General features: G+C 49.0%; 3 protein-coding genes across 10 annotated transcripts in view; 2 read left to right on the top strand and 1 right to left on the bottom strand.

The window, feature by feature from the left end:
* Positions 1-55: 55 nt before the first annotated feature.
* ANXA9 (annexin A9) lies at positions 56-9,694 on the top strand. 2 transcript variants are annotated; one of them, XM_040230740.1, is made up of 14 exons: positions 56-173; positions 292-418; positions 890-980; positions 1,156-1,252; positions 1,783-1,877; positions 2,127-2,240; positions 2,784-2,874; positions 4,038-4,117; positions 4,283-4,342; positions 4,789-4,873; positions 5,014-5,109; positions 5,196-5,254; positions 8,974-9,096; positions 9,322-9,694. In XM_040230740.1, the coding sequence occupies exons 3-14, from the start codon at positions 906-908 to the stop codon at positions 9,382-9,384; spliced, it is 1,038 nt and encodes a 345-aa protein (XP_040086674.1). In that variant the 5' UTR covers positions 56-173; positions 292-418; positions 890-905; the 3' UTR covers positions 9,385-9,694. The 2 variants fall into 2 exon arrangements, with proteins under 2 accessions (XP_040086674.1, XP_040086673.1); XM_040230739.1 differs by lacking the exon at positions 56-173 and having other exon boundaries at positions 224-378.
* Positions 9,695-10,310: 616 nt separating this feature from the next.
* Positions 10,311-20,989, bottom strand: MINDY1 (MINDY lysine 48 deubiquitinase 1). Of its 6 annotated transcripts, none has more exons than XM_040230731.1 (11): positions 20,905-20,989; positions 19,155-19,234; positions 16,351-17,161; positions 15,724-15,781; positions 15,264-15,328; positions 14,327-14,485; positions 13,887-13,989; positions 12,809-12,951; positions 11,620-11,811; positions 11,128-11,283; positions 10,311-10,857 (listed from the first exon to the last, which is right to left on the bottom strand). In XM_040230731.1, exons 3-11 carry the CDS (start codon positions 16,801-16,803, stop codon positions 10,777-10,779), a joined length of 1,410 nt encoding a protein of 469 aa, XP_040086665.1. In that variant the 5' UTR covers positions 16,804-17,161; positions 19,155-19,234; positions 20,905-20,989; the 3' UTR covers positions 10,311-10,776. The 6 variants fall into 6 exon arrangements, with proteins under 6 accessions (XP_040086665.1, XP_040086664.1, XP_040086663.1 ...); XM_040230730.1 differs by lacking the exon at positions 20,905-20,989 and adding an exon at positions 19,773-19,855; XM_040230729.1 differs by lacking the exons at positions 19,155-19,234; positions 20,905-20,989 and adding an exon at positions 19,286-19,855.
* The window catches only part of PRUNE1 (prune exopolyphosphatase 1), a 19,831-nt gene continuing 13,330 nt past the window's right edge, over positions 19,607-26,107 (top strand). Inside the window, exons 1-2 of one of the 2 annotated variants that reach the window (XM_040230735.1) lie at positions 19,607-19,888; positions 20,110-21,271. In XM_040230735.1, coding sequence (XP_040086669.1) covers positions 21,233-21,271 — 39 coding nt within the window. In that variant the 5' untranslated portion in view covers positions 19,607-19,888; positions 20,110-21,232. Of the gene's footprint in view, positions 19,889-20,109; positions 21,272-26,107 lie in introns of those variants that run through there. The other variant, XM_040230736.1, reaches the window with a different exon arrangement.

The raw sequence follows: 26,107 nt of genomic DNA, 5'->3' as shown, positions 1-26,107 counted from the left end.
AGGGGCCAGAGCCCGAGGACGGCGGGGCTGGTCTGCTGCAGAGGTCATTTGACTGGCTGTTCAGCTTGGGCGGCACACACCGCTGTCCTGTACCAGGCCACACCGGAGCTGGTGCCCACACAAGGCACCGCGCCAGGGTCTGACGACACCCGCTTCGCCCCCAGCACCTCTGGGTAAGCACCGGACCTGGGCTCTCATGCTGGGGGAGGGGGAAGATTGGTAGGAACTCGTTGATCACTTGGGGGAGGGAGAAAGGACTTTTCTAACATGAGTGCCTGTGTCCTTCTCCGGGTACCCATGTACCCACAAGAACACACACTCACATCAGCTCAGAGACTGCGGCTGCTGACCTAAAGATTCCAGCGGGGAACTCCGAGGGTGAAAGACACACAGCACAGTGGTGGAAGCTGACAGGCAGGTGACAGCCTCACTTGTAGTCTGAGGCTGACGGTGAGGGGAGGTGCTGTTATTTCCCACGATGCATACTTAATCCTCACCTCCTCCACACTGCCTCAGAAACAGCCAGCCAGGCCATGGAAGGGAGGGGGAGGTGGACCTCAGGAGGGGATCATCCATCTCAGACCATGTGGGCTGGGGAGCCTGGGGACCAGTCCTGGAGTCTGGGAGGGTCTGTTTTGGCACTAGTTCTGGCAGCATCCCTGATCAAACCTTGCTTCCTGAATGACAGTGAGTGGTGGGGAAGGTGGGGGCACCCCTCTTACCTTCCACTTGGACTCCCCAACCTGCCAAGCAGGTTGTTCTTTCTTTCTGCAACAAGGGAAAGGAGTGGGCAAAGGGCTCCCAGGCTCCCAGGCCTGGGAGTTATAAAGAGGCCCTGAGGGGCTAGGGGGACGTTCCCCTCAATTGGCTCCTATGTGCCTCCCCCCAGGGCAGCCAGTCGCACCATGCCTGTGACCCACGGGAAGATGGGACTCTCCTTAACTCAGGAGATCCTCAGTCACCTGGGCCTGGCCAACAAGGTAAGGGCTGTTGGGATTGTAGGAATTATTTTTAAAAATTATTTTTATATCAATGCAGAGGCTGTGGGGTGGGGTGAGGAGTAGGAAAGGAAGATCTAGCCTGAGGCTATGCCAAGGGCCCAGCTGGGTCACTGGGGAGGAGAATGGGCAGACTCTGGTACCCCATATCTTACAGACTGCAGCTTGGGGCACCCTGGGCACCCTCAGAACCTTCTTGAGCTTCAGTGTGGACAAGGATGTACAGAGGCTGCTGAAGGCGATAGCAGGCCAAGGTGAGCCCTTTCCCTCTGCACTTGGGCATCTATCTTTTAGAAACCAGTCTGTAGACCAAGGAGCTAGAAGGAGGAACTGACAATACTCAATAGATGTTTGTGGAATGCCTTCATTCCTGTGTGTCCGGTACCCAGTAGGTATTTATCTCCATTTTCACAACAGCCCTGTGAAGCAAGTCATACTATTTCCATTTCACAGATGAGGAAACTGGGGCTCAGGGAGGTCAAAAGCCTTGCCCAAGATCACATAGCTCAAAATATTGCAGAGCTGGGATTCTAAAGCAAGCCTGTGATCCCAAAAGGCCATCTTCTGCACTGTACCAGGCCACCTTTGCTTAACTTTGGGTCAGATTTACATGCCATTGGCAACTTCTTCAGGATCAAACGGTGGTAGGGATGATGTAGCTTTTCCTAGACCTTGTCATCTCCTCCTCTGGAGGCTTCAAGGCAAGGAATAAGGGGATCTCAACTCTGTAAAGACCCTGACAGGGCTCTGCCAGACTCACAGGCCAGCCCTCACCTTGGTTCAGGTGTGGACCATATTGCCATTCTGGACGTACTGACCAACCGGAGCCGAGAGCAAAGGCAGCTCATCTCTCGAGCCTTCCAAGAACGCACCCAGCAGGTGAGACCACACTGATTCCCAGGAGCTGTGGGCTGGGGTGAGAAGGCCCCAGGAAACCTGGGGACAACAAGAGTAGTTGAAACCAGCTGAGACCAGCCCTTACCCCCTGCTAAACCCAGTCTGTGGGGGGAAGGGAAGCCTGGTGGTTAGGTCTGAGATGAGAGCCAGCCAAATATCCCCAAACCTCCTCACACACCTGGGACTCTCTCCCTCATGCTGTTCCTCTGCCATGGGGACTGTTTCTTGTAGGACCTACTGAAGTCCTTGCAGGCAGCACTCTCTGGCAACCTGGAGAGGATCGTGGTTGCTCTGCTGCAGCCTGCAGCCCATCTCGATGCCCGGGAATTGAGGACAGCTTTGAAGGTACCCTGGTAGCTCAGCTGGTAAAGAATCTACCTGCAGTGCAGGAGACTCTGATTCAATTCCTGGGTCGGGAAGATCCCTGGAGAAGGTATAGGTTACCCATTCCAGTATTCTTGGGCTTCCGTTGTGGTTCAGACAGTAAAAACTGCCTGCAATGTGGGAGACCAAGGTTCAATCCCTGGCTTGGGCAGATCCCCTGGAGGAGGGAATGACAACCCACTCTAGTATTCATGTCTGGAGAATCCCCACGGACAGAGGAGCCTGGTGGGTTGCAGTCCATGGGGTCGCAAAGAGTCGGACAGGACTGAGCAACTAAGCACGTTGAAGATACCAGGAGAGGAGCTTTGCCAGGAGTGATGACCTTATTGAGGGAAAGACTACGTCAACTGCCTTGCCTTTGCCCACTCCGGAGGAGTGGACTTGGCAGAAGCCTCCTGGAAAAGTAGTCCCTGCTGACCCTCAGAAGGACAAGTGGTCAGTGTCTGCTCCCCGCCGTTCTAACAACATGGTTCAGTCTCAGAGCAGCTTCCCAATCTCTTGTAGGGCTCTGGTTCTGCTGAAGATGTGGCCTTGGAAATTCTTGCCACCCGAACCCCACCCCAGCTGCAGGAGTGCCTGGCAGTCTACAAACACAGTAAGAGTGTGGAGGATGGGGCTCTAAGAGCTGGACAGGACAGTCCTCGCCTCCCCTGCACGCCCTGCAGGGAGCCCTCTGGGAGCCTGTCTGCTTCTGTTGTTCCCTTGGGGTCTCTCCTCCTCTCCCACCCCCCCCACCCCCCGCCGGGCTCAGTCTCCCCAGGGAGACAGCCTGTTGTCATCATTAAAGAGAGAGAAGCAATCATTAACTGTCGTGGTCTGGGGCTCCAGGGTGGATCCCGAGGTAATGACAAGGTTGAGCCCTGTGACAGTCCCAAGGGCACCCAAGTCACCTTCCCAGCCCCTTGCTGATTCTGCCATCACACCACATCCCAGGCTGAATGGAAGCTCGATGGAGCCAGGGGGAAAGGTGGGGACTGCTCTCTAGGTGTCAATTCTCGGCCCCTGGCTGCTGTCCCTGCAGTGACTGCTGCATGCCTCGCCCACTAATTGGTAACTAGTTTTTTCTCACCCTCATCTTAACACACCCCCTCTTTTTCTCGCTTTCCCCAGTTTTCTCTGATGTCCTACCTCAGCCTATCTTTTTTTTTTTTTTTTTTTTAACTTTTTGGCCATGCCAGAAGATCCCGGGCATGTGGGATCTTGGTTCTGCAACCATGGATGGAACCAGTGTGCCTTGCAATGAAAGTGTGGAGTCTTAACTGCTGGATCTCCCGGGAAGTCCCTTGGCCGATTTTCTTAACCCCTCTCCTACCCCTTTTCCTTCCTGCTTCTCTTTTCCCCTTCTTTTTCTCCCTTTCCTGCTCTTTCCTTTCTCCACATTCTACCTCCCTCATCACCTCGCCTCACTTCCAAGGAGGGGGACCGGCTCTAGCCATCTTGCTTCACAATATGGATGCCGCCATCCTCTTTTCACTGTCTGGCCACCACCCGAGTAACTGATTGCCTCCCTCCCCGAGCAGTCTGGCACCGGGAGATGAGGCCGCCCCACAGGGCACGACCCCACAGCGCACAGGTTACTCGCGGCTTAGAGATGCTTTCAGGGTGGCCACGGTGGTGCTTCTGCCTTACATCCTGGGAAGTAGCCGCCATCAAGCAGGGGACGGCGGGATTGACAGGGCACAGGCATCTGACAGGTCCTGGAGGTATCCTCATTGGGAAAAATCAGGAGGATTCAGAGAGCTCCTGCTCCTGTCCCAGATTTCCAAGTGGACGCTGCGGAGGACATCAAGTCTGAGACCAGGGGCATTTTGCGGGACTTGCTCCTGGCCCTCGCCAAGGTAAGGGGGACTGGTCTGGGCAGAAGAGAGTTACCCCACTGGGGAGCACCCACCTATGGTGTAATGAACAGGAGAAGGCTTTGGGGGAAGACCAGGGTTTGGTTTGTTGGTCTGGTGATAAAAAACTACCCTCCAAAGAGTCCTCCTGAGAGTCTTTCCTCCTAGGGGGGCCGCGAGGTCTACACTGGAGTCATCGACTATAACCTGGCCGCGCAGGACGTCCAGGTGAGCAAGGGGCGGGAGAGTTTGCACCATCGTGCACATAAGACACTGTATCTTAGAGCCGGTGACCTGTGTGCCCACTGTCCTGCAAAACTGTCCTTGCCTTGCGAAGGAATCCTCAGTGACGTAAGGGGGAGGGGGACATGGGGTATCAGGCAATGTCACACAAGAAGCTTTTTCCACTCATCCGGCCTCTGACTCCTGAACTCACACATTCTCCTCTCATGGGCACTTGGGGACTATTTAATTCCTTCCACGGCAGGGCAGGGGACATAGGTTCGATCCCTGGTTGCAGAACTAAGGTCCTGCATGCTGTGCTACACAGATAAATAAATGCAACTAATTTATAGGTTAAAATAAGCTTTTCCATGTTTATGGATTCTGGGAACACCATAACGGTGGCTCCCTAATCCCCCAACCAGTGATTCTGATTTACTCCCTGCTCCCAGGCATTAAAACAGGCTGAAGGACCCAGCACAGAGAGGACGTGGGTCCTTGTCTTCACCCAGCGCAATCCCGAACACCTCATCCGAGGTACACAGGAGTCTTCTGGTCTCGCCAGCTTGCTCTAATGATGAGTTCTGGCTGAGGAAGGTGGGGAGGGCTCATCCTTCTCTGGGATAACCACCCTCTTCCCCACTTATTTTTCTAACTCCCTCCCGTGTGCACCACAGTGTTGAACCAGTACCAGGGGTACACGGGGCATGAGTTGGAGAAGACAGTCCGGGCCCGTTTCCATGGAGCCGCCTGTGTGGCTCTGCTCAACCTAGGTAAGGGGTCTGCTTGGGACCCACAGGGCAGAGGTCTCCTGTAGAATGGCGGTGGTCTCTCTCCATCTTTGCCTCTTTGCTTCCAGCCTTGGTGATTCGGAACACACCCCTGTACTTTGCTGATAAACTTCATCAAGCCCTCCAGGTAAGACTGATGCTCCTCTCCCCTTGCTTTGGAATAAAAACAGGCCAGAGACACCTCCAGGGCAAGAGAGAGGAAGTTTCACGCTGTAGCTACTGTAACCATCTCATATTACTTTGTAAACATGGAGGAGCTCTCTTTTCCTAAGTTTACAAATTGTCTTGTCAAGAGTAGAGGAGGGAGCTGTGGTTAGAGATAAGTCTATTGACCCATCAGGGCCCTAAAGCTAAAATTTTTGGCCCAATGAATGTCTAGGTGGCCAGATACAGATATGAATTTGCTCTCTAAATACACTGTCTTGTCCGGGTTCAGTTGTTGCCAGAATGAGGGTGGTGATAACACTAGAGAGAAGAATGAAAGGGCTGCCTGTTTCTGAGGGGTTCCTTGTGTGCCAGGACCTCTGCTGAGCATGTTTCAGTAAGTTCTCACATTAATACTCCAACCATGTTTATAGACAAAAAAAACTGAAGCACAGAGAGGTTAAGTACCTTGCCCAAGGTCACACAGCAGTCTCCCTACAATACATATAATGATCCTATAGGACGTTTAACTGCCACATGTCAACTCCTAGTCTATTCCATAGGTTTTGGTCTATACTATAAGCTATAGCCTACTCTTGGTACCCAAGATCACCTTTCTCCACACTGGTCAGACTTTGTTCTATATAATCCAAACTTAAATTGACAATCTTGGTTTGAGTAATTTCATAAACAGAATCCAGTCATTCTGCTCATTCAACTAGGTGTCCTAGTACAACTGTCCGCCAAGACCTATATAAATAAAAATCCCACCCAAACTTTGAAGATGGAATAGTTTTTGGTACACTGGTTGAGAAACCATGATGCCTATTGACAACTATTCAAAATGTTACATAGAAGCTTTCTTAAAACATTTTCTTTTTATTTATTTATTTATGACTACGCTGGGTTTCCACTGCTATGAGGGCTTTCTTTCGTCACTCTGAGTGGGGTCTCCTCTTTGCTGTGGTTCGCAGGCTTCTCATCATGGTGGCTTCTTTTGTCCTAGAGCGTAGGCTCTGGCACACTCGAGCTTCAGCAGTTGCAGCTATTGGGCTCGCCAGCTCGGGCCAGTAGCTGTGGTACCCGAGCTTTAGTTGCTGCATGGCATGTGGGATCTTCCTGGACCAGGGATTGAACCCGTGTCTCCTGCATTGGCAGGCAGATTCTTTACCACTGAGCCATCAAGGAAGCATCTAGAAGCATTTATTTTATCACCCAGAGATTTCCATTTTGACAGTAGATTATTGTACTTATCCAATAAATCCTGTACTATTATAATGAGTGAACATTAGGTTTCACTTGAAAAGTTGTGATTATCTAAATTCCTATCATAAAAACAAACCTGTACTCCAGCAGTGATTGTAATGTATTTGGATTACAGGACTTTAGACTCCTGGATATAAACTGTGGGTTTAATCTTAGAAGAAGGAGTCAAGAAGTGATGCAGGTTTATTTTTCCGGAAAAAAAAAAATCAAAAAAAAGAAAAACTCAGTCAAGACACTTCCATATTATTCTTTTATGAGAGATATGTAAAAACATAATTGTGATAAATATTTATTCAGAAAAATGACGTTTAAGTGATGACTGGTTCAGGACAGTTCAGTTCAGTCACTCAGTCGCGTCAGACTCTTCACGACCCCATGGACCGCAGCATGCTAGGCCTCCCTGTCCATCACCAACTCCCGGAGTTTACCCAAACTCATGTCCATTGAGTCGGTGATGCCACCAAACCATCGCATCCTCTGTCGTCCCCTTCTCCTCCTGCCCTCAATCTTTCCCAGCATCAGGGTCTTTTCAAATGAGTCAGCTCTTCGTATCAGGTGGCCAAAGTATTGGAGTTTTGGCTTCAACATCAGTCCTTCCAAAGCATATTCAGGACTGATTTCCTTTAGGATGGACTGGTTGGATCTCCTTGCAGTCCAAATTCAGACCAATTTGAACCATAAAATGAATGTTCTTTATAAAGATCCTAGAGCAGTATGAGATGCCAAATATACTCTCAGGTAACAAAAGAAGAATGATGTTTGATATAAGTTTAGTGTGGAGAGCCACTTTACACACTGGGAACATTCACTTAATGAGCAACTCTTACACCAGTTCTACAACTGTGGAGTACAAGAGTTGCAGGAAGGGAAGAATGGATACTGGGAAGCATTCAGCAATCTTTATCACAATACAAAACCAATGGTACATGCCATTCAAAAGAGTAGCCATCAGGGAATTCCCTAGCAGCCCAGTGGTTAAGATTCCGTGCTCTGACTGCTGATCCCTGGTCGGGGAACTAAAATCCCACAAACTGTGCAGCCAAAAAATCAATCAGATTAAATTAAAAGTGAAAAAAAAAAGGTAGCCATCAGGCCCACTGACAATTAGGTAATGAGTCCAAATAAAATATAGCATCCTATATTCCCTTCATCATTTTTTATTTGTTTCTTCTAGGAGTTTATGATCTGTAGGGTTGCCATAAGTGTGGGTTTCAGGCAATTCTGGGAAGGGCCTCAGAAGTCAGGTGCCTGAGGAAACTCTGAAAAAGAGGATATTAGAAAATGGTGACAGCAGCAGTACCCAGCTCGTGACACAAACAGGATTTTTGCAACCAAAGTACTTTATTTAGAAATCTCTCATGATAACATTATTATAATCAGTTATAGCTCCTGATTTGATGATGTACTATACCTCTATTGGGGCTTCCCTGATAGCTCAGTTGGTAAAGAATCCGCCTGTAATGTAGGAGACCCCAGTTCGATTCCTGGGTCGGGAAGATGTCCTGCAGAAGGGATAGGCTACTCGCTCCAGTACTCTTGGGCTTCCCTTGTGGCTCAGCTGGTAAAGAATTTGCCTGCAATGTGGAAGACCTGGGTTCGATCCCTGGGTTGGGAAGATCCCCTGGAGAAGGAAAGGGCTACCCACTCCAGTATTCTGGCCTGGAGAATGCCATGGAATGTAAAGTCGCCTGAGCGACTTTCACTTCACAAGTGGCGCTAGTGGTAAAGAACCCACCTGCCAGTGCAGGAGACATAAGGGGCAGTGGGTTTGACCCCTGCCCTGGAGAAAGAAATGGTGCCCCACTGCAGTATTCTTGCCTGGAGAATTCCATGGCGAGAAGAGCCTGGCAGGCTACAGTCTATAGGGCTGCGCAGTCGGACACTACTGAAGCAACTTGGCACACGTGCACACATGTACCTCTATTATTTCTAAACTGAACCCTCCATTACTGTCTTTAACCAAAAGGCAAGAGGCCCGTTGCAGGTATAAGAGAAAGAGAATGATGCTGAACCTCAGGGGTCTAACCAGGAGAAAGCGATGACAGTTTAGGGATAGGGTGAGTGTCCTCCTTAGACATTCCCTGTTAACAGTCTCTTGACTGTCATGCTGTAAGTCTTCACAGGTAGCACATCCCTATCCTTTCTTGAGTCCTTGCTCTTGGAGTGAGACTCTAAGCTAATGGCAAGGTCAGAAAAGATGTGGAAGGAATGAGTGATATTGCTGTAAATATTCCCCACAGCAACTGATTTTTCCTGCCACGTCACCTCCCTTGAGGATGGACACAGATAATGTTTGGCCCTAGATAATGTCTATTTCTCTTTTCCTTGACTCTCTCTTCACCAGCACTCCCTAGAATAATTCACCGTGTGGCCCAATCCCTGCCCTGTGAGAACTTGCCTACCACCACTTCCCCATTCTGTTTCTTCCTCTACTAGGGGACTGAACCCAATTACCAAGCACTGATGCGCATCCTTATTTCTCGAAGTGAGACTGATCTTCTAAGTATCCGAGCCGAGTTCAGAAAGAAATTTGGCAAGTCCCTCTACTCTTCCCTCCAGGTGAGGCTTGGCTGGTTCTTAACCTGGAGCCCCAGAGCTTTATCCTTTACCTCCACCCTGCACACAGTGGAGCATATTCATGGCCTGGAGAACTCCTGGGTCTCTGGTTAATTTAGTGCAGAACTCTAGAAACCAAACAAGCTCTGGACCAGCGCGAGGGAGAGAACAGAGTGCCTGAGCCATGATGGTGGCAGGCCTTTCTAACATCTGACTTCCTGTCTGCAGGATTCAGTGAAAGGGGACTGCCGGTCAGCCCTGCTAGCCCTGTGCAGGGCGGAAGACCTTTGAGACCTCATCCCCGCATGATGCTCAAGGATCTGAGATTCTCTTGTTTGGCTGAGCCTGCAGGAGACCAGCTGGGCCTCCAAATAAGATGACCCCTCACTGAGCACCACATGTTCCAGCTTCTTGTTGAGGCCAGAACTCAAAGTTTCTTTTAAATTCCTTCACTTCTCTCATCTCAAAGTGATGTCTGCACCTGGGTCCCCTAGCTCTGTCCAGGTGTGCAAAACGAGATCACTTGGATAGTTTCTGTCCTGTTCATTCTTCCTGAATTCTGGCCAGAACATCTCGCTGATGCTTGATTTCTTTTGGCAAACTTCACTGTCATTTGTGTTCCCTGATTGAAGTTTGGGTGGAGCAGGACACTGGCTGGGAGGAGGCCTTGAAGTTGGAGGTGCCTTTGATGTGCACTTGGGTATTCAACAGGAGTCCTGTTTGAGGCTCTAAACTGCAGTTGTCAACAACCTGCCTCCTCAGTGCATCCCCCTCACCCCCATTATTCTTTCTTCCCCAGGAAATTTCAGGCAAAATAAGTGAGAACCAGGAACCACGAGGAACCTGGTGGGCTACAGTCCATAGTGTGGCAAGAGGTGAACATGACTTAGCAACTGAACAACACACGTGCATGCTAAATCGCTTCAGTCGTGTCTGACTCTTTGCGACCCTATGGACTGTAGCCTGCCAGGCTCTCTGTCCGTGGAATTCTCCAGGCAAGAATACTGAAGTTGGTAAACAGCAACATCTACATGAGGAAAAAAAAAAAAAAAAAGGATGCAGACTTTTGGCTCCCCCTGCTGGCTCTGTTAGAAATGACAGGCCACCCCCTCTAGCCTCTTTACCATCCCTGCACCCCCACCCCCCACCACGCTTTGCATTCCTCAATTGGGTCAAATACTTAACGGCATAGCTGCAGGGTAACGCAAACAACAGACTTCAGGAAAGAAGTTTTATTTCCAAATTCCTAGGAAGGCATTACAAATAATAGAGATAGAAACCCAAATCAAAACCTGAAACAAACGGATAGATGGATGGATTCGGATGGGCCTATAGGATGACCCAGCCAGTCAGGGGTGGGAAGTAGGGGAGATGGATTCTAGTCAGACGGGGACTTCACCCTGGAGCCTGAGTCTGTACATTAATGTGACTATTCTGGGGGAAAAGAGTTAGAAATCAGAAATCCTCACCCCATCAACTCCAATGTTGCCCTGGATGGTTGGGAGGAAGAGGAGGCAGCACATGAGGGCAAAGAGGTCACCAAGTCTGACCTTAGCATTCACTGCCTGCTCTGATCCCCAATATCCCATAAATAAGTTACCCTGCATATCTCAAGTTAAGGGGGAGCAAGCAAATAGCCCTCGCCTCTGAAAGCGGAGGCAAGGCAGCCGGGCCCGGGCAGGACTACAGGAGGACACAGTCGGACTCTTGCTTCGGCCTTTGCCGACGCTCAGCAGCTGGGCGTCCAGATGCGGCTCCTCTCCCCTGTGTCAGATTTAACAGCTGGTCACCCATCGACCATGGCGGAACAGAGGACAGGGACTCTAGATGGAAGCAGGGTCAGGACTGGGAGGGGCTGTGGGGAAAGACAGCAGGGGACCCAGGGCAGAGGGACAGACAGAAGGGCCCCAAGGGAAACCTTGAAGAGATGCGGCGGGAATAACAAAAGTCTGGATCAGGGGAAGCCGGAGTGGCACGCTGGGGATGCAGGGACGCTGGAGGGGCAGCACTAAGAGCAAGGAGGAGCAGGCCCACCTGCGGTGATGGGGCCCGCGCAGGGGCAGGCTGGGCCGCTCGGTGCTGCTGGTACTCCTCTTGCTGAAGCTGCTGGGCTAGTTCCAAGTCGCTCAGACCCGACGTGCCCTGGGGCGGGGGCTGCTGCTGCTGCAGGGACAAAGCGATCAGGTAGTCCTAGAGACGGGGGCAAGAATAAGGGCGGTGAGGGAGGCTGGGGCAGGGGGCTGGCCAGGCTAGGCTTAGGCTTCCAAACCAGCTCAGCCTTTCCTTATCCTCCCAATCCCCCTGCTCCTTCTCCTCCAGGGAGAAACACACAGCTGCATATTTTATCTGTGATGCCAGAGAACACACACCAAGCGCAGAGATGGTTCACAGAGACCAGAGAGGGCCCCAGGTGTCATAAGTTACAGTCTCTAGATGATAAGATACAGGCGGCCCGCCTTGGGCACAAAGCTCTCCGAGGCAGACATGCGCTCTGCACCCCACCCTGGCCCCCAAGGCCCCACACACCTGGTCCACCTGCCGCTGCTTTTCTGGGGAGCCACTCCCACCTCCCAGCCCGGGTCCTTTGCCCGGGGAGTGACTGAGGTGAAAGTCAGAGTCACAGAAACAGCTGTCTCCGTCCACATTGTGCAGGCTCTCCCACACCACTTGCTCCTCCTGTAGAAAGCCCTGGTCAGTGACCAGTAGGTACAAGTGGCCCTGTGTGGAAGAGAACACATATGCTGGTGGGACGGGCGGCGGCTCACGGCGGAAGTGAGCTGAGCGGTGCAGAGCCCGTGAGACTGGTCGGCACGCTAGCTGAGACGTGTCAGTGTGAATGCGTGCATCTTTCGCCAGGTACACCTGGCTCTGGGCAGAAGGGCTGTCTGAGTGCAAGCTCAGTGGCGTGTGAGTGTGGCAGCCACTGCAGTCAAGCATGGAGTCCTTGGGGCGGCAGTCTTCCTACCCTACTTCCCAAGGTTCTCTGGGCTCATGGGATGCCTATGAGGATAAATCCTTTAAGAGCCAAAGATCTTTCCCTCTTCTACTCAATTCCTAGAATGCTTAGACAATTTCTAGCTTTGGAAAACTACGTGTTAGTCGCTCGCTCATGTTCGACTCTTTGCGACCCCATAGACTGTAGCCCACCAGGCTCCTCTTTCCATGGAATTCTCTAATCAGGAATACAGGAATGGGTTGCCATTCTATCCTCCAGAGGATCTTCCCAACCCAGGGATCAAACCCGGGTCTCTTGCACTACAGGCAGATTCTTTACAGTCTGAGCCACGAGGGAAGCCTTGGAAAACTATAGTATTGTTCCAAACTCCCACTGCCCCTTCCTGGGAGAGGACGTGCACTTTCTTGGCCCACTGATGGCAAGCTCACACTCCTTACGTCTCGCTCTGGCCAGTGAGATGGTAGCAGAGCCAACACTGTGCATGGTGTGTCCCTCTCGCTCTCCTGTGTTCCAGAGAAAGGCTGTTTTGTCAGCAGGGCCCCAGACTGAAGATGATGTGGGACAGAACTGTAGCCAACCCAGAGTGGACATGCAACATGAATGAGAAACAAACCTTCCTCATGGTGAACCACAGGCGTTTTAGGGGTCATTTGTTACCACAGCTTAATCTACCTTGTCCTGACCAAAATACTGACCCAGAAGAAATAGGCTTGAGGAAACAGACAGCACTCCAACCTCCCACCTCCAAACTCGCATCACCTTATGCTTAGTCATAGTGCTGAAGTGGTTGTTCCGGAAAAAGACGCTAAGTTCGCCCTCCTTGGCAGCTGCTGTTAGCTCACATAGACCATGGTAGGTCAGCTGGGCAGCAGTGGTCTCCAGGAACTGCTCTGCAATCAGGCCTGGCAGCAAGGACAAGAAAAGAGAGATAGGAGACTCAAATCCAAAGTCCACAGGAGGATCATCCAGAGAGCCCCTATCAAAGGCCTAGAGATCAGTCCCATCTTGGGAAATCCCTTCCTTGAAGCCTGGTTATATTCATCCATTCAACAGATGCTGAACTTCCCTAGTGGTCCAGTGGCTAAGACTCTGAGCTCCCAATTCAGGAAGCCCAGATTCGATTCTTGGTCAGGGAAACTAGATTCCAAACACCACAACTAAGAGACGCAGGTGGGGACTTCCCTGGTGGTCCAGTGGCTAAGACTCTATGCTCCTAATGCAGGGGGCCCAGGTCAGAGAACTAGATCCCACATGCCACAACTAAGACCCTCCACAGATAAATAAATAATTATTTTTTTTTAATGAGAAAGAAAGAAAGACGCAGGTGTACACGCATGCTAAGTCGCTTCACTCGTGTCCTACTGTTCGCAACCCTATGGACTGCAGCCCGCCAGGCTCCTCTGTCCATGGGGATTCTCCAGGCAAAAATACTGGAGTGGATTGCCATGCCCTTCCTCCTGGGGCATGGCAATCCTCCTTCCTCCTTCCTCCTTCTTCCCAACCCCAGGATCAAACTTGAGTCTCTTGCATGTCCTGCACTGCAGGCAGATTCTTTACCCACTGAACCACCTGGGAAGCCCATGTGGCCACTAACAAGAAAATCCCACATGTCACAACTAAGACTCAGCCAAATAAACAAACAGATGCTAACGGAGCAACCAGGCACTGCACTAGGAACCGGGGGATACATCAGTGGACGAAACAGACAGCTCCCCAAACTCCTGCTCATGGTGCCTACCTTCTCATGGGACATGGTGGCGGAAAGACACAATAAACACTAAACCTCAGTAGCCATCATTCCCTCCCCAAAAGATTGCCGAGGAGGGAGGAATGTCACCTTCCGTCACGAGGTTGGCGTCACTGGAGTGCTTGCAGGTAATGATCTTCTCTACCAGCTGGTTGTAACTCAGCTTCCCGACTGCACTCACAGCCTCAGGACTCTGCATGGGCAGCGGGGTGGGGTGGTACCCCCCAAAATGGAGAGCTTTTTTTAGGAAGGAAATGAACCAAGCCCACAAGGATTGCAACCCTATGACAAAAGCTTCCTGAAACTTTTGATGTCTTAAAGAACTGACCCATTTCCATATTGCTTGCTTGTGTTTGAATGTTACCCCCAAAAGTTAAAAACTAAAGGAATTCCACACTGAATCCAACCTTGAAACCCCAATCCCCTCCCTAGCCAATCTACTCCCTACCCCCCTAACCCTAACCCCACAAAATTTTGCTTCTCTCTCAGCTTGAGACGGCCGAGTCTCATGTGGGCCCTCCCGCCCTCACCTGTGGATCAACAAGCCAGCCATGGTACAGAGGTATGCCGAGGAGGTCAAAGACACTGCACTCAGGTGTATACTCAAAATCAGAGACACCTGTGAAGCGCACATTAACATCCAGACCTGTGGCCAGTTTAGGCAGCACTGTCATTGCATCGTCCACATTCTGGGGATGGAAAAGAAAACGATGGCTAGGTCAGATCAGCACACTGTGCATTTTAAACTTATAGATAAGCAACAAGGATATACTGTATAGCACGTGGAATTATACCCAGTATCTTTTTAAAAATTTTTTATTTATTTACTTGTTTATTGGCTGTGAGGCACGTGGGATCTTAGTTCCCCAGTCGGGGATCGAACCCACGCCCCCTGCATTGGAAGCACAGAGTCTCAATCACTGAACCACCAGGGAAGTCCCATATACCCAGCCAATCTAATTATAAGATACCCAGTATCTTATAATAACTTATTACAGAATTTAATCTGCAAAAATACTGAATCACCACACTACATACCTTAAACTGACACAGTATTGTAAATCAACTATACTTCAATTAAAAAATAAAATGAAATGAAAAAATAAACCTTACACAGTATTATATGTCGATTATATATTAATAAAACTGGTAGGAAAAGAAAATGATGGATATTCTAGCCTTCCCTCTTCTTGTTCAACTCCTACCTCCAGGGGAAAAAAAAAAATTAATCTTGTTGCTCTTCCCCCCTGGTTTCCTCTTACAGTGGAAAGTCCTCCCTTTTCTCAATCCTTCTTTATCTTATGTAAATGAACATATTTTCTAAGACAGAGATACACTCTCTCCCTCCTGCAGAAAGAAATGATGGTTCAAATAACCCTCTTGAGAAGCATCAGAAAGGCTTCTCTTAATAGCCTGGGTGCCCCTTATGAACCTGCAAGCCCCCAGTTCACAGACCTTTCACCTCACCTGCTGAAAATTAAGCTGAAGTCCCTCTGACTTTTCCTGAGGTTTGATGGACAGAAGGCAGTCTCCTACAAGACAGGATTCCTTATCAGCTTACCCCACCACTGTCTCAAAAGCTGCTTCCTCTTCTTCAAGAAAACAGAAGTAATATCACAGAACCACAGATTTTCAGAGTTGCAAAGGGCCTTTGTTTCTCAGAGGAAGAAAGAAGCCAAAAAAGGTGAAGGACCCACTCAAGGTCACTTGTGAAAGCTAAGGGAAGAATGAGGATGACGACCCAGGACTCCTGACACCCTAACTTTTGCTTTTCATTCCCCAGCCTTGAGGAGAAACCCTATAGACCTTTACCCTCCCTGCCACATAAGATCCCCGAATGAGGAGTCCCTCAATACTCTGGATTTCTGGCTCAGTAGATAGCACTGGAACCTTTCAGGTAATTCCTCTCGAAGGCCCAGTCACTCACCAAGATGGGCCATGAGCTCGTCGGACGTGATCACTTCCTTCTGAGGTGGCAGCTTTACCTGGAGGCAAGGAGAGATCAAAGAGTTGGCCAGTCATTGGTAAAGAATCTGCTTGCCAATGCAGGAGACAAAGTTTGATCCCTGGTCTGGGAATATTCCACATGCCATGTGGCAACTAAGCCCACGCACCACAACAAGGAGTAGCCCCCGACTCGGCCACAACTAGAGAAAGCCTGTGTGCAGCAACGAAGACGCAGCACAGCCAAAAATTAATAAATTAAATTAAAAAAAAAAGTGAGCCAGGTATGTGCTTTCCTTCATGGAGCACTGAAGAAGGAACCCAGAGAAAGGCGGGACACGAGGGCAGGGCTTATCCAGCAGTCAGGTGTGGTGGGCAAAAACGGCTTGCAACTGGAGCAAGGGACTGAATGGGAAGAACTGCAAGGCATTCCCATTTGCTAGACAGTGGAAGATGCAGGAGTAGGACAGATAATTGTCTTGTTTTTGCAAATATCTGATCTCATTTGTTCAATCTGGAGATAAAGGAAGAGAAACCTGGAAAGTTTGACAGGTTTGAGAAAAGCACAATGATCAACATTTTCTAAGACTCCATCCAAACTCCCTCTTACCTTCCACTGAAGAAAAAGGATGTTTGCGATGGCGATGAGAGGGCAAGGGCCGTTGGCGCTCTGGGTGATGATAGGTGTCTGTTCTCCTTTCCAGGGGATCCACTTGACACAGTAGAAGTCTAGCTCAGGCTGTCGGGCCCTAGGGGCCTGGGGAAGCTCCTGGAGCCTGAAGCAGGCCTCCGCTGTCTCTGACTCAGGTGGAGTCTCTTGGGCTGGCCCTGGCTGGCTTGAGCTAGCATCTGGTGGAGGGGACTTGAGGTCATCCTGGCCTTGGGCTGGCAGTGAAGCTTGGTCTACTGGCTCCTGCTCTCCAGCTGCCCCGTCTGCCTCTTTGGCATCCTTGTCCTGAGGGTGCTGTTTGGGTTCTGACAAGACCTTGTGGTTTTCAGGGCTGGCCGCTTCTGTAGTCCTAGCCTCACCAGGGGCTGGATGCTCAGGCTGATGGTGTTCCATGATCACGAAGGGCTGACTGAGGGGCACCAAAGGACTTTACTGTCCTCAGAGACTGACCTTACTCTAAGCTTGATATGCAAAAGGGAGACGGATCCAATAAGAAGGAAATCATTGGGCTGAAAAGCAAACAGACCCAGAAAAATCTCGGAAAAGGAATGTAGTGCAGAAGGCTTGCTGAGCGTCTGTTCAGCCACTCCAGGCTACGGGCAGTACAGTTTTAGGTTAAATAGAAGGGTCTCAGGCCGAGCTGTCACCTCTAACTTGCTGTGACCAGATGGGACCAAAGAGGGTACAGGACTCGAAAGTTTGGAAGGGATACTTCTGGTGAGATTGAAGACATTGGGTGGCATCAGCTTTCCTGAAACAGAAATGACAAGGAATGAAGACAAGATAGAAAGGGAGAGCAAAAGGAGAAAGAAGGAAAAGAGATGGAGAAAGAAATGTTCATACTATACTGAGAGTGATCTTAATACAGTGATCTTTAGCTAACCTTGAAGTAAGCATTATGTCAGTAAAACCCACCATAGCTGGAATGAGGGTAAATCCTCTGCCTCATCCCCCACCCCTGCCCTTGACTCTTCAGGGAACATCCTGAGCACACAGGGCTTATATCTTTAGGGCCCTGTTTTCTCTGCTTCATCCCAAGGCCAAAAAGCTAAACAGTGCTTGGGGTGAAGAAAAAGAGTCAGTATCATACCCCTAAAGGGGAAACACTAGAAAGAAAGAAGTCTTTCTCCTTGAAGGACTCCACCTTTACAATTCCAGCTTTACAATTGCAAACCACAACAAAAAGGTCCTGGGAGGAGCTTCCTGTAGGCTGGAGAGGGGAAATGCAAGCAAGGTGACTTGAAACAGAAATGGGTTCTGATAAGTAATTTCAGATTAGAGGTACAACCTGTCCCACCCCCGCCCCAGCCCCATTCTTCCAGTAAGCTTCTCTTGCCAGCTGGAGTTGGGATAGCAACTTCTCAGTTCCTCTATGCTCTTAAAACTGCTCAAACCCAGTACTCCATTGCTCACTACATGGAATATGAAAATACTGATTATTGATTTACATTAAAAAAAAAATTACTCCCTCTACATTCACCTATCTGTGCAAATGTTCTTTCAATCTGTTCCCATCTAGGTCATTTTAAATGTCAACTCTGGACCTGTTTAACCTGCTCTCTCCCAGCACTAAGCATGACATTTAATTAACACCATGCATAGTAGATGATAAAAAGCCACAAACCCTGTCTCCTGGAAAATATCTCCCTTCAACCTCCTTGCTCCCCTCTCCACCTTGGTCAGGGTGAGAAAGGTGGAGAAATAAACTTGTTAGAAATCTTTTCTCAAAAAAAAAAAAAAAAAAAAAGAAATCTTTTCTCTTGCTTCCTCCTAACCTGAGACTATGCTTCCTTTCGCAATCAGATAGGATTTAGGGCTAAGGTAAAGCCTCGGAGGTGAAGTTGAGGAATATAAAAGTCATGGAAATAAGACTAGTCATCCAAATTGATCATCCTTCTGATTCAAATATAATCTATGCTAGCTGTATCTCATTTCCATATGATTAATTTAGAATCCGAGTAGCAAAATTTGCCCGTAGGCCTTACACCCTTTTTTTTTTTTAAATCTCTCTCCTTTTTTCCTTCCTTCCCAAATGACATTTAGAATGAGCCTCAGAAGCAGAAAGCAGAGCCTGGGACAATTTTTTAAAAGCTTGGAGAAAAACAGGGCTTACTTCTTATCTTTTCTATCCAAATGCCAGAAATGATCTATAATTAAGTGGGGGCTGGGCAGTCCAGTGAGCCAAAAGAACCCAGAACTGGACTACCAGAGGAAGCTGGGTCTCAGAGAAACGGGGTTAAAAGCTAAGTGGGCTAATCCTTCAGAAGAGGGGAGAAGTGTAACAGAAGAGCTCCAGGCTACATGGTGCACACCGGTGGAGTGAGCATTGAGTACTCAAGAGCAGGACGCATTCTGAGACTGACAGGTACTTAAACAAACAAGGAATTCATTCTTCCCCTCTTAACTAAGTCCTACGCTTTCTGGAATCATCCTCTGGTGGCGGATAGGGGAGGTAAAACAGCCCCTGCTCCTCCCCAGTCAGTGGCAATAAATAGCCAGAAGTTAGAAGAATCACAGGAATCAGGTCTGTAGCTTCAAGAAGACACCTCCCGCCCTCCCACCCGCAGGAACTTTACTCTCCCTTCAAGAGCGTAGGGTTCTCACTCTGACCCAAATCTTTAGGCAGCTAAAGGTTTAGATTTTCCCCTCAGAATAAGTCCACCACAGTGCCCTGTCTACTTGTTAGCAAGGGAGAGGAGGAGGGTGTAATTAAACGGGGGGAAGGTAGCGTCTCTTTTACTTACTCCTTCTGCCCGAGCGCCTCTAGAAACCCAGACTTACAGAGACGCAGGGTGGGAGGATAGGGAGAGTCACCTCCCCAGAGCTAGAGAGGAAAAGGAAAAAAGGTGAAGGAAATGGTCAAGGCTGTTTTTACCTTAAAGAAGTGGGGGCTGTTCCAGGACTTAGAAGGAGGGTTCAACTTCGGGACTGCGGTGAGGGAGGTGGGCTCAGAGAGGGGCGCCGCCACAGTCCCGGCCGCCTCGCAGCTGTCAACGCCAGAGTCTACACAGGTCTCCCCAGGTTTACGAGCGGCGGTCCCGGCTGGCTCGCGGCTACTTCCGGGCTCACGCCCACGACCGGGGGGCCCTGGAGAAGGGTGCCGGCAGGCAGGGGTGCAGCCCAGGTGCGCCCAGATCGCTCAGAGCGTCTTCAGGATTTCTGAGTCGCCGCGTCTAGGGCGCGCGCTCCAGGCCCCGTCTACAAGCGCTGGTTTTCAAAGGAAGTTTGTGGTTTTTCTTTTTTCTTCTTTCTCGCTCTCTCTTTTCTCCCCATCGGGACAAAGAAAAATCAGTCAAGGACAAGCTCCCCGAAGGAGGAGGAGCCTGCCTGGCACTGGCGGATTTCCATTCGGGCTTTCTGACCTGGTCAGCAGCTTGGTGATCAGCAGTGAGCGAGAGAAACAAGGAGAGAAAAACAACAGACCCTTTCTCTTCTCTCCGCCTGCTGCTGGAAGGGATGGAGCACTTGTGCCTCTCTGGTGAGAATAGGGAAGAGCAAGGGCCCTGGCTGCGCTGGGAGGAACAGGGCTGGACAGCAGAAGCTTGTTGGATCTCCCTGTGTGCGGCAATCCTCTGCCCTGCCTCCACTAAAACAGGGCCAAAGAGCCTGATATTTTCATATTTATTCATTTAAAGGGAAAAAAATCCTGATCTTTTCGAAGTCCTTACTGCATTATTTTTTCTTTCTTTTTTTTTTTAGTTAAGAAATGAAACCGGTTGGGCTGCACCCTGGTAATGCAGAAGGTGCGGAAAAAGCAGCGGGCTCCGGGAAGAGTGCAGCAAGCAGAAAAGTAGCTGAGCACGCAGGGGATCCCCTATCCCTGTGCTCTGGTCCTTGTTACCCCTCAGGCCTCAGCTTCTCATCCATCACTTCCTCTCAATTCCTAGCTTGGTGAGGAGGAAAAACTGGTGTGAGGCTGGCGGCAGAAAAAAAAGGGACGGATTCATAACTGAGGGAACCTTTGATGATGAGAGTACATATACTTGCAGTACTCTGCACTACTCTGGGGCTGGACGGTGGCAGTTAAAGGAGGTTGGAACCCATCTCTACGTTCTGAAACGCCTTCCAAGCTCTACTCACAGGGCTACGGCAGGATGAAACTTCAAGCAACTCTGCAGGCTGAAAGGGGAGTTGGAACAGTTGGGGAGGCAGGGAGTATAGATCCCAGGTTACAACAGACCGGGGAAGAATGAGACATTTGCCAACAGGCTACAGAGTTGTAAAAGAAGCATCAGGAGTTGGCAAGAGACTGTAGGTGTTAAGTAAAGAAGAGGGGTCAGAGATTATTAAAGTTTTTTATAACAAGGAAGACCACATAATTGGTCAATTTGGTAAAGAAGAGAATTCAAGAAAGATGAATAGTTGTTTTTGCCCAGTGGAATTTTAGATGTCAACCAGGTGGTCGATTTAACTTATGGAAAGACGCTATACTTAGCCTGACTCAAGAGGGAAAGTTCAGAAGCCACAAAGATAGATTATATGACACATACACACTTGTGAACTCAGATAATTCTCCTTCCCGCAGTTCTTGGGGAACCATAGCGGAGCTGCGGGACTACATTTCCCAGGATGCCTCCGCACCACGCTCCACTTCGCGCCTCCCGTGAGTCTCTGGGCGCAGAACTTGGCCTCCGCCGCTGGGGGCGGGGCATCGTCGGACTCCCGGGGCGCCCTGTTACGCACTTCCTCCCGGGGTGAATCGCCGTGTGGCGGGTTCGAGTCCCGCCTCCCGACTCGCCGCAAGCCCCTGAGTCCGGGGCGGGGCGCATTCGCCGGTTAACCTCTCAGCGGCGAGGGGCGGCGGCACACGTTGGGCTTCACCATGGAGAGCTACTTGCAGGGTTGTCGAGCTGCTCTGCAGGTAAGGGACCCCTGTTTGTTATCTTAAGGAATGGATCCTGGGGTCCAGGAAGGACGAAGATGTGGGATCGGGGGAGCACCGAGGGTTTGTGTGGAGGGAATGCGAGATTGTGGGGTGGGGGCTTGGAAATCTGAGGAGGGAGGAAGGAGAACCTAGCCTTTGAGAGTGGGAATGCATGCTCACTTAGGGGCTCCAGCCTTTGGGGTCTGCTCGAGAGCGGGGAGGCGGAATCGTGGGGCCGGGTCCTGCCTCTGATCCCCTGCTCGGTGTCGCTGGGTTAGTTCCGTCAATGGGACCCGGGCTGTGCCGGCCGCGAGGTGTATTTGTTCCCTCCTCCCTGCCCCTCTTTCAGTTCTCCGTTCACGAGGCCTTGCTGGCGCCCTGGCCTCCAGGTGAACCCCGGGAGTACGAGGGAACCTGTGCCCACGGCTTTGTTGCCTCTGAACGGCGGTTTTTGTCTGACGGGCCTAACTCCTTCTAAATTAAAGGTGGTCATGGTGTTACACTTTAAATCTGTTTTTAAGGAAAACACAGTACATCAGGCATGTCTGTTGACCGACAGTCTTGCATTCCTTTGCCTCCAGTTTACCTCCTTGGCTTTAACACACACAAATTACATAAAAATCCGCGACCTGGATGGGGATAAGCACAAAGTATGTTTGGAATCAAAACTATATGCATGACTCCTGAATGCTTTGTGGCTTATTTTTGGTACTCTCTGAGCCAGTTGGAGTCTCCCAGCCTTGCTGACTGGTCGTGCAACGTTAGGTCGCTATTCCCAATTAGCAGCAAACAACGGGCCAGAGAGAGGCTCCAGGAGGTCACCTGGCCCCCCTGCTTCAAGTTATACTAGCGTTGGAGAAACCTTGACAGATGGTTGACTCTGCTTCCTTTTAAAGTATCTTAAACTCGACAAATTCACCTGGGAAATAAGATTCTGGTCTGTAACAAATCCTAAAAGTCACCTAATTCCTCCTGCAGAATCAGCTGCTGTCATAAAGGAATGTCCTCACCTGAAGAATGGGAGTGAAGTTCTGGACTTGGCTGGCAGTCCAGTGGTTAAGACTCTACCCTTCCAGTGCAGGGGGTGCAGTTTAGATCCCTAGTGGGGGAAATAAGATCCCATGTGTCCTGTGGCATGGCTGAAAACAAAAGAAGAGTAGGAGTGAAGTTCAATTAGTGTAAAACCAATTACACTACATTTTTCCTTGTGAAATTTGGGAAGGTCATTTTAATGTATAAGACAATCTGGGACCAATTCATTTTGGTTACCTCTGATTTCCACCACAGGGAACTCATTAAAGACTAATATAGAGGCTTTTTGGCACCATTCCAAGGGCTAAGAAGTTGGATTTTTCCCTAATGACCCAAATAACCAGTCTTTTTCACCATTTGATAAAGAGTCTTTGAACCTGAAACCTTACCAGATAGCATTTCATTGCATGCCTCTATTCTACAGCATCTACTCTCCAGAAGTGTCCCAGGTTAAAGAGGATGTCTTCCTCAGGAATATGAAGCCGAAAAACACTGGATTTTTTCAGTATTACTGATATCCTGACTTTTCTCTGCCTGAATTCATTCTCCCAGGGAACAAGATCTAGCTCTTCCTTTTTCCAAACTTGTGAAGGAGAGATCATATCTTAGAGCTCTTATCACACAACCTAGCCTGGGCCAAGAGAAATTAGAAAGTTAGACTAGCAAAGCTAGTGGGTGGCCTGGTAGTAGGAGATACTGGTGGACACCCAATGATTTAGATTGTCTGTAATTATGGAAGTAGAAAATGTACATAGTGAAAAAAAGTTAATACAAAAAAGATACAATTAGAAAGTGAGAACGGTCTTTTTCTTTTCCATTTCTAATTTCCCAGAGGCCACACTGTTGTTTCTTAGCTAAAGAAAGACATGATTTAGATAGAAACTTTTTTTTTAAACTTTTTATTTTGTATTGGGGTATAGCAGATTAACAATGTTATGATGGTTTCAGGTGAACAAGCAAAGGGATTCAACCATACATATATAGGGATCCATTCTTTCCCAAACTCCCTGCCGATCCAAGCTGCTACATATCATTGAGCAGAGTTCCACGTACTATACAGTAGGTCCTTGCTGGTTATCCATTTTAAATACAGCGTTGTGTACATGACCATCCCAAACTTCCTAACTGTCCATTCTCCCTGGCAACCATGTTTGTTCTCTAAGTCTGTGAATCTCTTTCTATTTTGTAAGTTCATTTGTATCATTACTTTTAAGATTCCACAAATAAGGGATGTCATACGATATTTCTCCTTCTCTGCTGACTGACTTCACTCAGTATGACAATCTCTAGGTCCATCCATATTGCTGCAAATGGCATTATTTCATTCCTTTTAATGGCCGAGTAATATTCCATTGTATATATGTACCACATCTTTTTTATCCATTCCTCTGTCAGTGGACATTTAGGTTGCTTCCATGAGATACTGTTGTGTTTTTTTTTTTTTAATTTTTATTTATTTGTTCGTTTGGCTGCTGCGGGTCTTAGTTGTGGCATGCGGGCTCTTCTTTCTTCATTGTGGCATGCTAGATCTTTAGCTGCAGATTGTGGGATTTAGTTTCCTGACCAGGAATGGAACCTGGCCCCCCTGCATTGGGAGCGTGGAGTCTTAGCCTCTGAACTACCAGGGAAGTCCCCAGAGACACTATTAAGTTTGAGTGTTGCTGTTAAAATACAGTATAGCTTTTAGGAAAATCGTGAATGCTTAGACTTTTATATAAGACAGAAACAGCTGATAACTCAGCCAACTTTCCTATTGATACCATATTTTCAGCATTTGATACCAGTGAAATTTTCTATAGTCTGCCACCACAATGATAGTAGATTGTTCTATTTAGAAGAAATCTTATGTCCTAGTCATGGTAAGTCATCTGTCACTTTTAGTTGGGGGGGGTGGAATCTTTGCTTCGGGGGGGGGGCCACATTCTAGTTTAGGTGTTCATCCAGAAGCTTTGGGTAATGTGCATTGTCTGCACTTCTCAGGCATGAGGCAGAAATCAGGATTGGCTGATTCTCCTTAGAAATTTACAGTCCTTGCGTCTCACTGTCAGTTTGTCCCATCTTCCCTGCCGGAAATGCTTCTCTGTCTCTGACTCCTTGTCTCCTTTTTTCCTTCTTCATTAACTGGTTTGTAGAGTAAGCATCAGACCGTATTCAGCCTCAGAAGGGAAGTGGTTGACTCTGCTAGCCCTAAAACCATCCCCTCTCACACCATTGAGGCCACAGAGAACATCAGAATACAGTCATTTCAACTAGTGGGTTTTTTAAAGGGAGGAAAAAAAAGTTTATATCTACTTGTGGCTCTCAGATTGTATTTCTTCCGTTGGCAGCTCAGGTTTCCTCATGCTCTAAGTATAGCAATATTTGCCCTGAACTCTTCCTCTGATGGTCAGAAAACTGAGGCTGTTTGGCTTGTGCTTTCAGCTGGTGGGGGATGGGATGGGGGTTAAGAGTTACACATGTTTTTCCTAAATGAAAAGGAGAATGATACCTTGTAAGTTAGGCATTCATATACCTGGCTTGCCCAGGATAGTTTATTGAAATATAATCATTAATTGCAGCCCTTTTCATTCTCAAAAGAGTACTGATTTGAACAGCAAAGTATATAGTCACCTAACTTGTAAGCTATGTTAAGGATTTGTGATACACGCCCATGAAAAGATAGCGAGCTCCTTAAGGTGGTGGTTAAGTTCTATACCCCAAGTACAGGAAGCTGGAAGTAGAAGAGACCCGTGTGGCCTGGGTGCAGGGATGATTTGCAGAGAGGGGGCTTCGGTAAGGACCGCAAGGGCTGGAGAAAGAAGATGGAAGGAAACTGCTCTGAACTATGACAGAGTTGGCTCTTATGTGCTGTCTCATTTAATCCTCATAACAACTTCATGAAATTGGTTACAGTAGTGTCCCCATTTTTATATGAGGGAAAAGAAGCGTAGAGAGGCCAAAGTCCTACAGCAAGAAGCAGAGCTGGGATTCAACCCCAGCCTGTGGTCTTTTCCAGTGACAGTTCGGCCGCTCTCAGAGAAGAGCCAGCAGTGCAAAGGCCGGAGCTGGGAATGCGCACGTCACGTTTCGTGGGCAGTGAATGGGCCGGTCAGGCCAGGGGAGTGGTGGGTGCTGACGGCGGCGGGGAAGGAACGCCACCGCCTCCCTTGGTTGCTCTTGTCCCAAGATTCGCTGACAGTCCCAGAGTATTCCTTTTGTTTTAATTCTTTTTGGTTCCTGTCTGAGCTTGGCTGAGCCCAAGGGCTTAGTTATTCACCTTCCTCTGGTGGTCATTTCTTCTTCCCTCAGAGCCATGACGTTGTATTTGGTCCCTACTTTCTGCTTAGCCTTCTCTTGGTGCTAGGGATCTGATTGAGCCTAATTCAGCTGCCACTTGGAAGGAAGCAGCACCAGTGTGAATTTTGAAAGGGTTCTCTGAGGGCCTCTTCAAGCCCAGCAATAGACCTCTCCTGCTCTGCCTGTCCTGTGTTCCTCTTTTATTCTCCAGAGTCAGGACTATGTGGCCTCTCTTGTGTGTATATTTCCCTCTCTAGAGAACATAGTGCCCTCCCTTACTGCTTCTGTGAGCAAGTTATCTCTGCGGCCACTTATCTCAAGTGCTTTGTTGTCACTTTGGTCCACAGCCATCTGGTCAGTTCGTGGTCTCCAGGAAACAGAGGGGCCTTCTCTGGTATCAGGAGGACGAAGTGCAAGTCAGAGGAGTCATTATGGGCCTCGGGTCTTGGGTACAGAATTCGCATATTGTGTTGGCAAAGAGTTTAATATTGAAAAGAATCTTCTCTCTCCCATGCTGTTCGGTGT

Source organism: Oryx dammah, unplaced genomic scaffold, assembly GCF_014754425.2.
Source record: "Oryx dammah isolate SB20612 unplaced genomic scaffold, SCBI_Odam_1.1 HiC_scaffold_28, whole genome shotgun sequence".
Classification (NCBI taxonomy): Eukaryota; Metazoa; Chordata; class Mammalia; order Artiodactyla; family Bovidae; genus Oryx; species Oryx dammah.
The sequence above is the reverse complement of the archived record's forward strand: the minus strand, read 5'-3'. Positions and strand labels throughout refer to the sequence as shown.

Coding starts and splice junctions, on each gene's coding strand:
- ANXA9 (XM_040230740.1), top strand. CDS start 906: ATGCCTGTGACCCACGGGAAGATGGGACTCTCCTTAACTCAGGAGATC. Junction 2,241..2,783: donor AATTGAGGACAGCTTTGAAG/GTACCCTGGTAG, acceptor AATCTCTTGTAG/GGCTCTGGTTCTGCTGAAGA. Junction 4,874..5,013: donor TCCCGAACACCTCATCCGAG/GTACACAGGAGT, acceptor TGTGCACCACAG/TGTTGAACCAGTACCAGGGG.
- MINDY1 (XM_040230731.1), bottom strand. CDS start 16,803: ATGGAACACCATCAGCCTGAGCATCCAGCCCCTGGTGAGGCTAGGACT. Junction 13,990..14,326: donor GCTGGCTTGTTGATCCACAG/GTGAGGGCGGGA, acceptor CTGCCCATGCAG/AGTCCTGAGGCTGTGAGTGC. Junction 11,812..12,808: donor GCACTATGACTAAGCATAAG/GTGATGCGAGTT, acceptor TCTTCCACACAG/GGCCACTTGTACCTACTGGT.